General features: G+C 41.4%; 1 protein-coding gene across 10 annotated transcripts in view; it reads left to right on the top strand.

Annotated features, from left to right (window-relative positions):
- The window catches only part of ncam1a (neural cell adhesion molecule 1a), a 219453-nt gene that overhangs the window by 159564 nt on the left and 45234 nt on the right, over positions 1-14655 (top strand). For 6 of the 10 annotated variants that reach the window (XM_058628359.1, XM_058628357.1, XM_058628361.1 and 3 more), the window contains exons 9-10: positions 3912-3941; positions 9394-9544. In XM_058628359.1, the coding sequence (XP_058484342.1) occupies positions 3912-3941; positions 9394-9544 (181 nt within the window). The remainder of the gene's footprint in view (positions 1-3911; positions 3942-9393; positions 9545-14655) is intronic. The other 4 variants (XM_058628360.1, XM_058628362.1, XM_058628364.1 and 1 more) reach the window with 1 other exon arrangement.

Here is a 14655-nt window from a genome sequence, read left to right as displayed (position 1 = left end):
GGGGCCTGCCTGTGTGCGTGTTTCCATCGCGGATGTTCACTGTGCACGAGTTGCGCGCCTGGTCCTTGGTAATTTTTGTCACCGCACAGGCCCTGAGGACTTAATATGATTTTTACACAAAAAAAAGAGATAAATTATAATAACATTATACGATATTAAGGGCTATTTTAGATGTAATACCCTCGGAAAAAGGCTTGAAACTGTGGTTAATTTTTAATCACTCCTTGAAATGCCTGATATACTCATTTTTAATTAAAGTAGGTCAAAGTATGTGGAGAAAACTGCCGCATCATCACTTTTTCAGTGCATGGGCTCTCTAAGGCCGCACCGAAAAGAAGTCCATATGTGTTTTGACAGACACAGAAAATATCAGGAAATACAGAATGTTATGCGGATTTTACATAAGATATATGCCTGTAACAATAGGTGAACTATTTTTGGAGAAACAAATGCGCTTATTACAGCGCGCGCATCTGTTATATTAGGTCCCAGAGGACACAAAGGCACTCAGTTGTGCAATATTTGGGTCCGCACTGTCCTGATTCACGTCAGAGCTGTGTTCAGCTGGGTTTCGCTTCAGCACAGTGCAAGGAAACAGTTTCCCTCAGTGGAAAAAAACACCAAACTAAAGAACTCACGAGTAAGATTGTGTGCAATATTTGCCACTGAGGGTTTAAATATGAATTATGTGGTAATAGGGACAATAAAACATGGTGTTATGTTTTGTTTCTTTTTTTCTTTCTTTTTCAGTAAATCAAATACAGAGTAAACTGCTGGGTGATGAATTTTTTAACAGCCATCTCTGAGTACATATTAGCCCTCGGGTTATTAAGACATTTCCCATAAATTGAATGCCTTTGTGTTTCTCCTTGACTTTACTGCAGTTTTGCCCTCATCTCTTATTACGGGAACCTTTTGAAAAGTTCAGCCTCTTTTGCATTAAGATGCATTTTTCAAGCGAGATTTTCACAATTTTCCTAAAGTTTGGGCAAATTTACACGTCGGGAGCCCTCAAATTTCTATATTGACAGTTAAAAGTAAACATCAGATGATTAGTTTAGTCAGTCCGAACAAAGCAGGATGAATAATATGATTCCAACGTCAAGTTCAGCTTGTTTTTGAAGCGCTTCAGGAAAAACTGTGCACAAGGATGAACGAAAACCAGGAATTTCCCGACAGGCAGACACATTATTTTTACCTGAGTGTGCAGCACAGGCTAATGCAGCGTGGTGACGCTGGGGTTTTGTGCCAGAAGTTGGAATGGATGCGTAAAGGCTTTCTCCTGGCAGCGTGTCTCCACCTCTGTTTGATGCACAAAATAAATAAATAAATAAATGAATAAATAAATAAAAGAAGTATAACGGCATTGCCGCGGTGAATATTTCACAAAAATGCAAAGTATGACACCAGGAGTCCCAGAATAATGCAATGGGGTATGTGAGCGAAGCTGTTTACAAACACTGGTGAAACATGCTCTCTTTTGATTTAAACCTTTAAACCTTTTTTTAAACCTTATTTTAACCATAAAAGGGCCAGAAAATGTCCTGTGAGTAAGTGCTTTTGCCCATTTCTCCAGACTAACTTTTGATATGTGACCGTTATTTACAATTTACTGCATGTTAAAATAGTGTATTTACAATTTAAAATGAAGAAACGTTTAATAAATTACATTTTGCGTGTTCAATTTGAAATTTAAACAGTGTAAAACCTATTTAGAATAACATTTGTTTGAGTTTTTGCCTCAATGTGCAAAAACAGAAAACGGTGTACAGGCGTTTCTCTAACTCTCTCGATAAAGACACTTCCCGCGACAGCGCGAGTGAAATTACCGTAATAACAACACGTTGCCTTTGACGTGCAACTTCTCAGCTTTTTTGAAATTATTTTATACTTTACTTTATCCTTTAAGGCAAAAAGCTTTAAATTTAGAGCGCTTTAGCCATGAATTATACATTCATTATTATGATTTTTCACTGAGTGTTTGACTCGTTCTCATTTGCTATCAGAAGAGAATAGACTTGAATAAGTCGTCCCTCGTCCGTCCGCCTAACTGTGCCATTCATCACTGTCAATCAGCGGACGCGTCCGCACGCGAGTCCCCGAGCGCGATCGTCCACCTGCGGAACACGACGCGCCCACCGCAGCTGTCCCCGACTCATCATCGCTCCCCGTCCCGATCTGTCACTGTCACGTTAATTTTGATTTAATGCTGCTGTAATCAGAAAGTCTCGAGTAGATGTCACTAATTTCCATTGGTCTGTCATTCATCATTGGTTCATTCTCTTCCTTTTGTACAGTTCATGTCTGAGTACAGGAACAAAGAGCCCAGTTGTAATTATAATGACAGAACAGTCATTCCAATGCCTCCCCTTTTGAATGTCCCTGTCTCATGCAAAGTAAAGTGGATAATGTCACTATATCGTCTCATGAGAAGTGGATTCCTGTGTGCGCTTCTTGTTCCATTCACTCTATTATTATGCTATATTATATTTTCTACACTGTAAAATTAGTAGAATCATCTGCGTGCAGTTGTTATCGAGAAAAAGAAAATGGCGCGCGGCAGTTTCCTGTACATAACTGAATTAGCTAATCATAACACAATATGCCATGATGAGAAAGGCCCCGATAAGAAAAACAAAGTCCCCAGATAGCGGTAATTGCTCACTCCTAATTAGTTTCACTGGCCTGTTTTCCTTAGTGTCGCCTGATTCTCTTATATTACAGGACATGAATTAATAACCGACTGAAAAGTCCCCACATTGTTTTTTGTTTTGTGTTCTTTTCTTTTTTTTTTACAAACTAAACTGTCGACACAGACCCTTACCTTGACTGCTAGGATGTCAGAACACAGTGTTATGCAATTTATTAATGAAAACTCATTCAGCCTTTTCTAAGGAGAAGTGTTTCTGCTCATTTTGTGATGCCACGTCACATTTTTGCTATAAATTGTCCACATATGCTGATTTGTGTGCACTTGTAGAGGTGAAAAAATGACAGGAAGTGTTATTTACCCAGAATTGATCGTTGCGCAAAGTAATCTGTCCCAGTAAGGATTAAGACGCTCTCAGACAGCGAACAGCCCCTGCCACAGTCCTGCCTGGCAACACTGGCGTTCCCTGTGTTGAGCTGGCAGCTGTTTGGCCCCCACTGCCTCCTGTACTACCAACCAGGACATCACAGCCTGTTGCTGTCCTCTCTCCACCTCATATAAATCTCATCATGCAGCTTATGAGGAGGTGAATCATAGAGATAACTCTCAGACACTGTATCATCAACTTCATATGTGGTCACTCTACAGAGCTGCTGCAGATTCTCTTCCTCTGCCATGTTTCAGTTTGTCACATTACTGTTTGCTGGGAGGATATTTCAATCATAACAATACCGCTATGAACTGGATTATAATGGAATATACCTGGTTGTTTTCCCATCACAATTTCCTGCAATACATCCTGATATGATTATCACGGAAGAGGATTAGTGCCACGGGAAAAAAACATTTGAGTTCTGACTTTAACCTCAGAATTCTGACTTTAAACGGAGAATTTCTGACATTATTCTCAGAATTCCGACTTTAAACTCGGAATTCTGAATTTATTCTTGGAATTCTGAATTTATTCTTGGAATTCTGAATTTATTCTCAGAATTCGGACTTTAATAAACTCAGAATTTCTGAATTTATTCTCAGAATTCTGACTTTAATAAACTCAGAATTCTGACCTAATCCTCTTCCGTAGATTATAGCTAAATAGTCCTTCAAAAATATAATATTTGCACATTTCCTGCAGGTAAACCTGGTCTGCTCTCTGTCTCTCTCTGTGTGTGTGTGTGTGGGTTCCTTTGCAAAAAAAAGAAGCTTACTTTGCTGCACTGTTGCTGTTTGTCTTTGCGTCCTCTATGTTTGTCCTCTCTAGGCTTCTTGGACGCGACCAGACAAATATGAGGTATGGCTACTAGATATCGTGACCGGCGCTAGTATTTTAATAGTTAGACACACCTCACACAGTAGACGTCGCCGACTCTTTCCCATCGTAGAGCAGAAGTGTATTAACCCACATGTTAATCGTCCACTAAGTACGTCGACCATTAGACGCATATCACAGCACATTAAATCCATTTAGTTCCAGCACACAGTTAGGCTTGCCCTATTTACTTGTCCCTGTTTATTTCTGTCGACACATTCCGTCTTGAGGTGCAGTAGAGTTTTTTTTTATTATTTTTTTTTTAGTCCTGCTGCACGTTTCTGGATCATGAGTCACAACGGGTTTGTCGGACGGACGGCAGCTTTTACAGGTTCACGCAGAAAACACTCTCTGCTCTGCTGCGGCGGCTCTAACTCACCGAGCTGTACTAAATCATAACGGAGTGCTTTTAAATGGTGTCCCCCGCCGCTGCCGTGATTTAGGAGTCTGCATGTTTGTCAAACATCTGGGTCCTCATTTATAAAATGGTCGTCCAGGGTCAGTTGACACACTTCTTCAGTGGTGACGTTGCCAAAACAATCTTCTTCTTTTCTTTTCTTTTTTTCTTTTTGATTTATCTCCCCAGACTCATCCTTCTCTGTGTCATACCAAAAACACTGTGTCCACAATCTGATGTACAGATTTAGTTACATCATTTGGGAAGTATTTATTATCTCATATAATTTTATGATAAATCCAAAGACACATTTCTACATGAGGCCCCTGCTCTGGTGTTTGACCTTGAGGAAACATGTGACTCTTGGCTCCTGCAGAAGTTAACAATCTAACTTCATACATAATAACGAATATTCATTTATGTTTTGTTGTTCTTCTTGGTTTAATCATTTCAATCAATGCAGTTTTATTGATGTCAGAGCTTCTTATAGAATAACTACGTCTGTGTGGAGTTTCCACCTTTTATGTAATAGATCGATTACTTGGTTTATTTATACTTATGTTAAATCATTACTGCTGGAGATTTTATTAAGGTGGTTTTTCCGCCCCAGGCTTTTGTAGACTGCCGTTTTTATAGTACTTTTTTGCTGAAATGTAATATTGCACTTAGTCAGTAGCTGGCTGCCAGCGTGTATAGTAGTTAATGTTGTCAACAGTTTACTGTTTCCATCCGTTCCCGTTCTTGTTTCTCGCATTGGTTCATCTAAAAAGTGCTTGTTTCTGCAGGGTGAGAGCAGTTTAAAGAGAGAGAGAGAGAGAGAAACAATGTGAAACAAACGTTTCTCAAGATCTGTGATGACCACTCGCTTGATAAATAACAAGTGAATTCACACACAAAGGCATTTGTTTAAATCAATCGATGGCCACCAATCATGCATTTCTCTCGCAGTGGATCAAGGCCAAACTCGGCTTTATGGACTAAACCAATGGCTGTCCAAAACCGGACATTATTGGATTTGTCACAACGAACGCACAATGACGAGTGCGACCTGAAAGGCCATGTTGTGCAATACCAATACCTCTCTCTCTCTCTCTTTTCACTTAGAAGGACACTTCTGAAAATCACCTTTATACTTAAACTGGATCAGGGTCTGATGATAATAACCTGAGCTCTGAATAGAACATTCAGATACTCATCTTGTCTGGAAAATCACATGACCTTGCTTTTTTTTCTTGTATATGTTTTTATACTCTGCACAGAAATACTTAAACTAAACCAGATGTTGCGGCCGAGTGTAAATAATGAATAGAAGGCATGAACATGTTGGATATTTGTTAAGTGAAGGCAATTATAGATAATCTGGATGGTTTAATAGTACTAACGCTTCATTTTGGCGTTGTATGGCTTCAGAGAGTTGACCCGGGAGAAACCAATGTTCCCCAAACGTCAACTCTCCTCACGATTGGACAGGAAGCGCTCAAGTGCACCGTGTCTTTAGACGGGTTGTTTAATTTGTAAAGGAGACAGGGTTTTAAGTCTGGCCTCCAGGTCTCTATAAATGTCAAGTGTTGAATCTTGCTTTGGGATCCCGCTCTCTAATTGGGACTCTAATAAGCTAATAAGACAATTATTAGCTGGATATATAGACGCACAGTTGTCCCCGCTTATCAGCCGCAGGTCTCCAACTGTATCGATCAGGAGAACTAATGTTCTAAAAGTGTAAAACGGAAACGTAACAACTCGTACAGTAACCAACAAAAGCATTAAAGGCTTGACAATGGGGACATGAAAAGGTGCTTGGGTGACAAACACTTCATTAAATGGTATAAGCTGTCTATAAATGTGAGGAATTCTCTAGTAAGTGCCTTCAAATAACAATAATATGGTTTTTTTTATGACATTATAAACTGAATAATAGGCCAATAAACCTGAAAGATTTATGTAAATTTAAACATTGTATCATGATAAGTATTTATATGATGGTTGGCACAAGATTTGACACCTTTTATTTCAAATATGTAAGCGCACAAAGACACAAAAGGCACATGTAAAATGTGTCAATAACGCTTTCATTAACACTTATAATGACAAATGAATTGTTAATTGCCACATGATATGATCAGACCTGTACTGACATGTTTTTAAATTTCATATTTCTTGATACAAATGCAGACTTGTTTGTCATCCCCACACCAAAATCTCATATTTTGCTTTCAGAGCAGACGACCACGAAATAAAATACATCCCCCAAAATAGCTTACTGTGTGTTTGGTGCAAACCACTCTACCATAGAATAATCCTACAGAGCTGCAAGTGTGGCTGTAATCTCTTTATTTAGCCAATAACCAGGTCTAAAATGGCAGAAGAACCTCTGCAACAGAGAGAGACTTCCGTCAATTGTAATTAAAATGGAGTGTGCAGGTTTTCTTTTTTTCTTTTCCCGGTGCATCAGTGACAGATGAATCCTGCACACAGTCTGGCACGTTCTCCTATGTAACAGCTGTAGTGCGGGAAAAAAACGTGACAAGTGAAACACATGTATTGACAGATGATCTGACAGTGCGTCAGTTCTGCCCTTAAAAGCAAAGCACAAACATGGAGGGGCGGGGGTGGGGGGGGTGCTGGTGGCCATGCATGGAAACACTCCCGTGCTTTCCATTACAACTCCACTGTAATAATTAATCTAATAAGAAAAGCGCTGTCGCTGTATAATTAAAACATTTGTGTCGGGATTAATGAGCGAATAATGTGCAAAGGTTCTCACCGTTTTCTCGCGTCTGTGTGCGTGCGCGGTGTTCTCTTGTCCATTTACCTGTTCCCCTGTTTGTATTCCAGCTGTGTGCACAGTACAGCTGCCGCCTGTGTCGCCGCAGTGTGACAAGATTAATGCTGCCCTTTCTAAATCTTCCAGGACGCTCGCCGAGACGTTCAGTAAACAGCGGAATTATCTCCGCCACATATATGCACCGCGCGCCGCTCCGTAAAGCCTAACGTTTCGCCCTACAATGCTAATAAAACATTTATTTGTCTTTCTATTTTTTTGCTGAAGCACCCAGAACGCGTGAAATATGGACAGAACATGGTGGCAGCTCGGTGGAAGACGTATGTCCCCTGTTGGGAACTGTCTGTTGCCCAGAGGAAAAGCCGGTGTTGTGGTTTTTTTTAACAGCGAGAGTTTGTACGCGCCCTGTCACATGGCTCTTCTGTGCTGTTGACGTCTTGTTTTCCCACCTGCTCCATTCTGCTGCATCATTTCAAGGCAGAACGTGTATAATAAATGTGAGTTTATTTTTGATTTGTTTTGCGGAAACCATACATATCCAAACCCAGTCGCCGGGATCATTTGTTGTCCTGTACACGCCGTTCTGTTCTCATCCCGAGAGCTTCGCACACCGCCGCCCGGCGTCTATGCTTTCCTTCCACATCTCAAAGAGACGCACCAGGCTTTCGGTGGAAACCCACTGGTGCCACATTTAGACGCGCAGAGCAGAGCAGCGGTAGGTCAAGGTTGGGGGTCAAGAAAATGGATAGGGTTCGTGGATATTCACTATTGGCTCACACTTGTTGAGTGCTTAGAAGTGGCTCGTTGCTCACAGCGATGACAAAGTGTGGACGGACACTCAGGGCAGCTGCTCTGAGGGACAGGGTGGCAGTACAGTATATAATGCTCTTGGAAAAGAGAACAGGCTGGCATGTCATCTTTTTTTGGCAGAGATAAGAGGGTTTATTGCTAAAAGGAACATTTCGTTCTTAAAAACTCACCAAGTGTCCCGATATACCGCAACAAATCTTCAAACCATTCAATGTTGGTGCTGAACTGGTCTCAGTAATGACAAGTAATGTTGATATTGATGTGACACATTCAAATTAGAGAATGTAGATGTGTCTCGGATGATCATTAACTGGGAGAGCTGGCGGAGAAGTTGCATTCCAAGGAGGCGACGACAACGACACTGCGCTAGTAAAGCATGATGGCTGCAAACAGGTTGGAGTATGACTCAAAACACAAAGACGCACCAATTTCTCATAAGTTACATGTGGCAAATCCGTCTTGACCTCACCCGTCCCTGTGCTGCTACTGTGTACACACAAACGCTCCCTCAGTCAGGTCTGATAGTTTTGCTTGACAGAACCCAGCATACAAATAATGTTACACGCTCCATTTTCTGTTTATGCACACTTGACAGAGGCAGCAGTAAAAAAAAAAAAACCTCACCAGATGTTATCTTAAAAAAAAAAGAATGAAAGGAGAAAACTGAATTGCATTTATCCTTTGTGTTTTGTATCATGAGCATTAGAGATCACGCCCGGTCACGGTGCACGAATAAACAGGTAAGTGAGGTCAGTGGGTGGAAGTCGGATGTCAGCACATCCACAGTGACCCTGTTTATCCACAAAGCTGCAGGTTAACCTCGGTGGGCAGAACAACGACGGCAGGCTGCTCAGCAAAATAAATAAAATCACGTTTTAACAAGGCATTTTGTCCACAGTGCAATTACACCGCCGTTCTAACTGCAATCAGACTGTCTGCAAACCTGCAGCTAGATTGCTAAATGGTAGGGACAGTAATCAACATACTGTAGGAGTTTGCAGTTTACTGATGCCAGCTGTAGAGTTTTGCTGATTTTACAGCCTGATGCGGAGCAGTTGCTGGGAACATGCAGACATTTTTATGTGGGAGAGACGGTTTTTATGTGTGCGATTTGTTTTTTTGTTTTTGTTTTTGTCAAAAATGCATAATAACACCAGTCATACTTACCACTGTTTTACCTGAGAAAACTAATTGTTGTCTGTGTTGTATTAACAGCTCGTTGCAAATGTGTTTTTTTTTTATCTTGTCAATAAAACATCTGTCCATCACATTTTTAATTAAAACTCAGTCCTGGAAATAAACCTCATAATTCCCCCCCAGCTTCTTCCTGCGGGGAACATTGACAGAAAATGGTCATAAATACTCTCCTGGCCAAGCTGAAGGAATAACAAAAAAAAACCAATAATAATAATGATTTCTTTTCTTTTTTTTTTTAATCTTCACAGAGCCTCGATAGAAATATCGTGGTGCGCAGCCACGCGCGGGTTTCCTCCCTCACCTTGAAAAATGTGCAGTTCACGTACGCCGGCCAGTATCTCTGCACCGCCAGCAACTCCATCGGTCAGGACGACAAGCACATGTACCTGGAGGTCCGCTGTAAGTCACCTGCCTCCTTTTCCTCCCTTCACTGAATGCTGTATCTGTGGCTATTTTTGCACCGTCGCACAGCTGCAATGTCATTTTTATATTTAATCTGGAGTGCGAGCCTGAAACAGGATGTCATGACGGTGTGATTGTCAGGAAACTGTAGGTGTCGTCGTCTCGTTTTTCTTCACACGCTTGCCTCTGCTCTCCTCTGCTTTCCTCGGCTTCCTTTAAACGTCTTTTGACAGCTCCCTGGAAAAGAAAAAGAAATCGCCTGGGCTTTGTTCATTAGCTGTTGATTTTACCTGTGGGATGGTACACAGAGAAATCAATAGCACCAGTAATAGAGCAGGGAGCATGTCTTTCCAGTCAACAAAAGTTAAACTCTTCTGCCCTCTTTTTTCTAAACGTCTCTTGTGTGGCTGACTTGCTCGCCAGTGTCTTTCTTCCAGCGACGTCTAGTTTGACTCAGATGATTGTTTGATATTGACACACGGGAGTGACATCTCTCTGTTTGATTTGGATCGAAAAAGGCCAAAAGAAAATGGAGTGGATTTCACAAAGAGACTTTTCAGTTTTCGGTCTGCCACTAAAAGACTTGTATTACTTAGCGTGGCATAAAATTGTACTTGCAATGATAGAAATGACCAGAATCAGGCACAACAGAGTCAGTAAGACTGGAATTCTAGATCCTCGTTTTTATTTCTGTAAACTGCTGCTCAGTAAAACCGACTATTGCAGCCGGTGCTGTTCTGATCAAGCAGTAAATCACACGTGCCCCAAAAAAAGTGACTTAACAAACACTGTGTGACTAAAACACCCAATAAAATCCACTGAGCTTCAGAGCACACTTCAAGACCGACTCTCCGTGTCAGGTTCTCTCACAGTAATGACCGGCTCACTGTGCATCGTCCCCTCACTTAGGATTCATCAAACATGGGCTTTCACTGTGGCGCGTTGGCTCCACTATAACAGCGCGTCAAGCAAAAGGTACATAGTGTCGATTTAAAGTCAACACTTACCAACTGCAAATGCGGATAAAGGGAGAAGAGGGACAATGCTGATTAATAAATGAATAGGCCTAGAAGCCAGAAAAGACATCTCTTTAACACCTAACCCTCAAAATGTCCATCTGGACCTTTTTCTGGACCTGAGAATGTCCTGTAAACTTTCCTGAATAACTTATATTTACTGCATGTTTCAATACTGTTTTACTACAAATGAAGAAAAACTAAAAGGTTTATTTAGAAAAACAGTATGAAACGCACATTTTGTCTCTCAATGTGCAAAAAAATGGACACTATAGACAGGTGTTCTTCTAACTCTCTTCTCTCTGGCGTCAAAGACGCTGATTTGTGAGCTTCCTGCAGCGGTGCAAGAGAAATGACCGTAATAACCACACATTGGCTTTGACGTGCAACTTCTCAGCTTTCAGAAACCGTTGGAATTGTCCGTGACAGCACAAACCGGACATTTGAGGGGAGACATGGGTGATGCAACAGGCTGCATAACCCTGCAGACTGTATAATTCGCCAAAAATGCTCTGAAGACACATTGTTCCTTCTTGTCACCTCTATTTCAGTATAAATAGAAGGTGATTTGTTACCATGGCAACACAAGTCTCTGTTCTGGAATCCCCGCGGGGGGAGCGGTGATGTTTCAGACGTGACATTAGAGAGTGACCTGAGTCACGTGTCAAAGAAAGAGAAAGAGAGGAAAAATTAAATGATGCTTTTCTTGACCATTCGTTTTTTTGGTCGCTTAATTATTTTCTGCTCTGCTGCCAAATAACAACAGTTTATTGTTTCCAAAAGTAGCTGTGATTATGCGGTTAAATCACTCATATCCTTCTGAGGTAAAGAGTGTATCGAGAGAGAAACTGTTCCTTTGCGGTTTGCTTGTTGTGGATGAAAACCCCCTCAAATGAAGGTTAAAACCTCCCAGTCACTGTTTTATTTCAGCACCAAGAGGCTGAAAATGAAACTGCGCTCAAATTCAAAGGCTGCATATCTGAACATAAATCCTCGAGAGATGCTAAATTACCGAGACATGAAAAGGAGCTACAGAGTCAACATGTGCCATGTGTGTTGCGCTGGAGAGATTAGATGCTCGTAGTGGGAGCCGAAATAATACTTGATCTCATTTAGAGAACGTATCATATTCTGGGCGTCGTTCAGAGAAATCTCAAAGAAAAAGAAATCCTAGCGAATGTTTAATTGGATTAACCAAGTTGTGCTTTCAGTGTGCCAGCGATTTGCTCCGAGATTTGATCAAAATGCAGTGTTGATGAGTTGTTTGAGGGCCCGCGGTTAGCGAAAGTAATCAGTGAATAATCAGGTAGCTGATTCACTGTTGCCAAGCAATCCTCGATAAGAGGAGGTGCTTTGTCTTGAAGCGGAGAGCCCTCGCTCTCTGTCCCCGCTATCACCACTCACCAAAATGAAGACGCTATCTAGGGATGGGACTTCCTATCTGCTGCACAGCGTGATCCTATTAGCCGAAGCTGAGAGTGTCTGTGGTTTGCTGCTCAGGAACAGATACGAAAGTGTTAATATCGTCTCCGTTTGAGCGGTCGAGGAGGTTTGTCGCCCATATCTCGTGGAAACACCGAGCTGCTGCCTGTCGCCGCACGTGCGCTCACCTCAGTCTCGTTTCCCAATTAATGTGGATTTTGCATTTCCAAAGGTCATGAATTGCAATGATTGTGCTTGTATTTTAATACAGCAATAGGAGGGAGCGTGTCTGTCTTTTTTGTGTGAATAGTCAGCATGTTGATGTCTGACCGTTTTCGTCCAAAAAGAAATTAACCTTGATTTTCACCACAAATTACCACAAAATGATGACAAATTTCTCTGCATTGCCGCCTTGGCAAGGTAGAATCAGTAATTATACCGTCTGTTGACCCTGGAAGTATTCAGATATGAATTTATTTCTATTGAAAATAAAAGCTAAATACGCTCAAGTGGCTGACTGAAGCTCATTAGCTTCAGAGATCATAGCGTAGCAGTGAATGAGGGGATTCAACTGCATTACAAACAACGGTGTGCACTCTGATTAATGGACAATTCCCCCGTGATTATCACCCTATGGCTCCATCCTTTTATTCCCTACAGAAATAATTATATCTCGGTCTCACATTCAAAACATTGTGTTTTCTTTTGCTGCAAACGGCCAAAAGAAACATGCCTGAAGAATGTTTGATTGTGTACAAAAACGTCATAGTCAGTAATATAAAGGTTTAAAACATGGTTTAAAAAATGAGTAGAAAAATAACAAAAAAAGATGAAAATACACATACAAAATGGGAATATAATGATCATGTAAGAGTGCCCTGTTAACACACTGTTTATTCTCAGAAAAGACAGGTGGCTGCACAAATAAAAAAAAGAAGCAATTCTCTGGCACTGCAGTAAGTCAACTGAGTGAGAGGCTTCAGGGGATGGAGCATCTTTTTTCTTTTTTTTTCTTCGACTCAGCATTATCCATCAGTCCTTAGCAGAACTCTGCAGACTGTAAGCTTTCAAGGATCCGGGGTCAGGAGTAAAGCAGCGGCCAGTGTCAGGGGCCACGGCGTGGCGCTCACAGCACTCACGGGAAGAAAAGCCCCACTTCACTGCGTCCATGTCGCGGCTCTGTGCGAGCGAGATAAAATAAACACGGCAAAACAATCATCTCCTGTAACGGCCTCGTACTTTGCAACGGTGGGGCCAAAAATTACAGCTCAGCGTAAAGGGTTTTGACCATATGGTTTCAGTTCAGCGTCGAGAGCATGTGAACGACGCTCAATAAATGGGTTTCCGCACCAGCAGAGAGGGGAGAAACACTCTTAATGGTCGTGAAATGGAAAATAAAGTAGCTAAATTTTGGAAAGCGTTTGCATCTGACAATAATTCTTGTTTACTGGTGATTGTGAGCGTATTAGACTTGCTGTGGAACAGTGACACTCAGCCCTGTGAGACGCTGGAGTTTTTGTAATTGCTCAGTTGCAGTAAAACATTGCATTTCTTTTCTTTTTTTCTAACACAATACAATAACAATCGCTACTCAATGACCCATAAAAGCAGCACGGGTTGTCTTTAAATTTGAATTGATATCATAAAAGGACCTCAGCATAAAATGTATAAAAGTGAGACAAATGCAACTATTAGATGACACTTAGCGTTTGTTTACCTTTCTCTAAAAGTGACTCAGCATTTCCTATAAACTGCTTTCAGGACTGAGCTTTCATTCTCTTTTAGATGCTTTGAATACAATAAATGTCTGTAAGAACTGCTGGAAAAGCTAAGAAAAAAAAAAAAAAGGGAGCTTCAGGGACAAAATGAAATATTGCCATCCCATGATTCCTTGCTTCTGCAATAAAGCACTGATTGTGGCCTTGCCTGTGTGGCTGATTCCTATGCATCCTTGGGATTTGGCGCACAGTGATTTGACGGGTTTGATAATATCATATAAAAATGATTGAGTCAACAGAACATTCACAACTGTGTCGGATGAAAATAAGTGAATGATTCACTCATTCTGGCGACATTATTTATATTATTTATTCACAAACTAAAGCCGCTTCTGTCGCCCGTTTGCCCCCAAATGAATTGAAACCTGGCAAAATGAAAAGTGTCAAGGTGGAGAAGAGCGTGTGCTTTTGTCAGTCGCAGCAAGTCGTCTAGTTCATGAGTTAACATGCATGCCTTACTGTAATGTCGCCAAATCAATCCATCTTCTACCACTTTATCCTCCACACACTGACACAAACAACCATTCACACTCACACTCACACCTACAGTCAATTTAGAGTGTCCAATTTACCTCATCCCCATATTGCATGTCTTTGGACTGTGGGAGGAAGCCGGAGAACCCGGAGAAAACCCACGCACACGTGCGGAGAACATGCAACCTCCATGCAGAAAGGCCCTCGTTCCAACCGGGGCTCAAACCCGGGGTCTTCTTGCTGCAAGGCGAGAGTGCTAACCACTACTTGTTGCCAAATCTTGTTTGTTAAATCATGTATGCACCTCCATGTCAAGAAGATGACACCCTGCAGCAAAAACCATGTCGTGTGAATAGTGTAAACATAAAAGAATCCAAATCTAGAGCATGTCTAACGTGATGTTCACCATCTCTCTTCG

Source organism: Solea solea, chromosome 4 (genome assembly GCF_958295425.1).
Source record: "Solea solea chromosome 4, fSolSol10.1, whole genome shotgun sequence".
NCBI classification, from domain to species: domain Eukaryota; kingdom Metazoa; phylum Chordata; class Actinopteri; order Pleuronectiformes; family Soleidae; genus Solea; species Solea solea.
The sequence above is the reverse complement of the archived record's forward strand: the minus strand, read 5'-3'. Positions and strand labels throughout refer to the sequence as shown.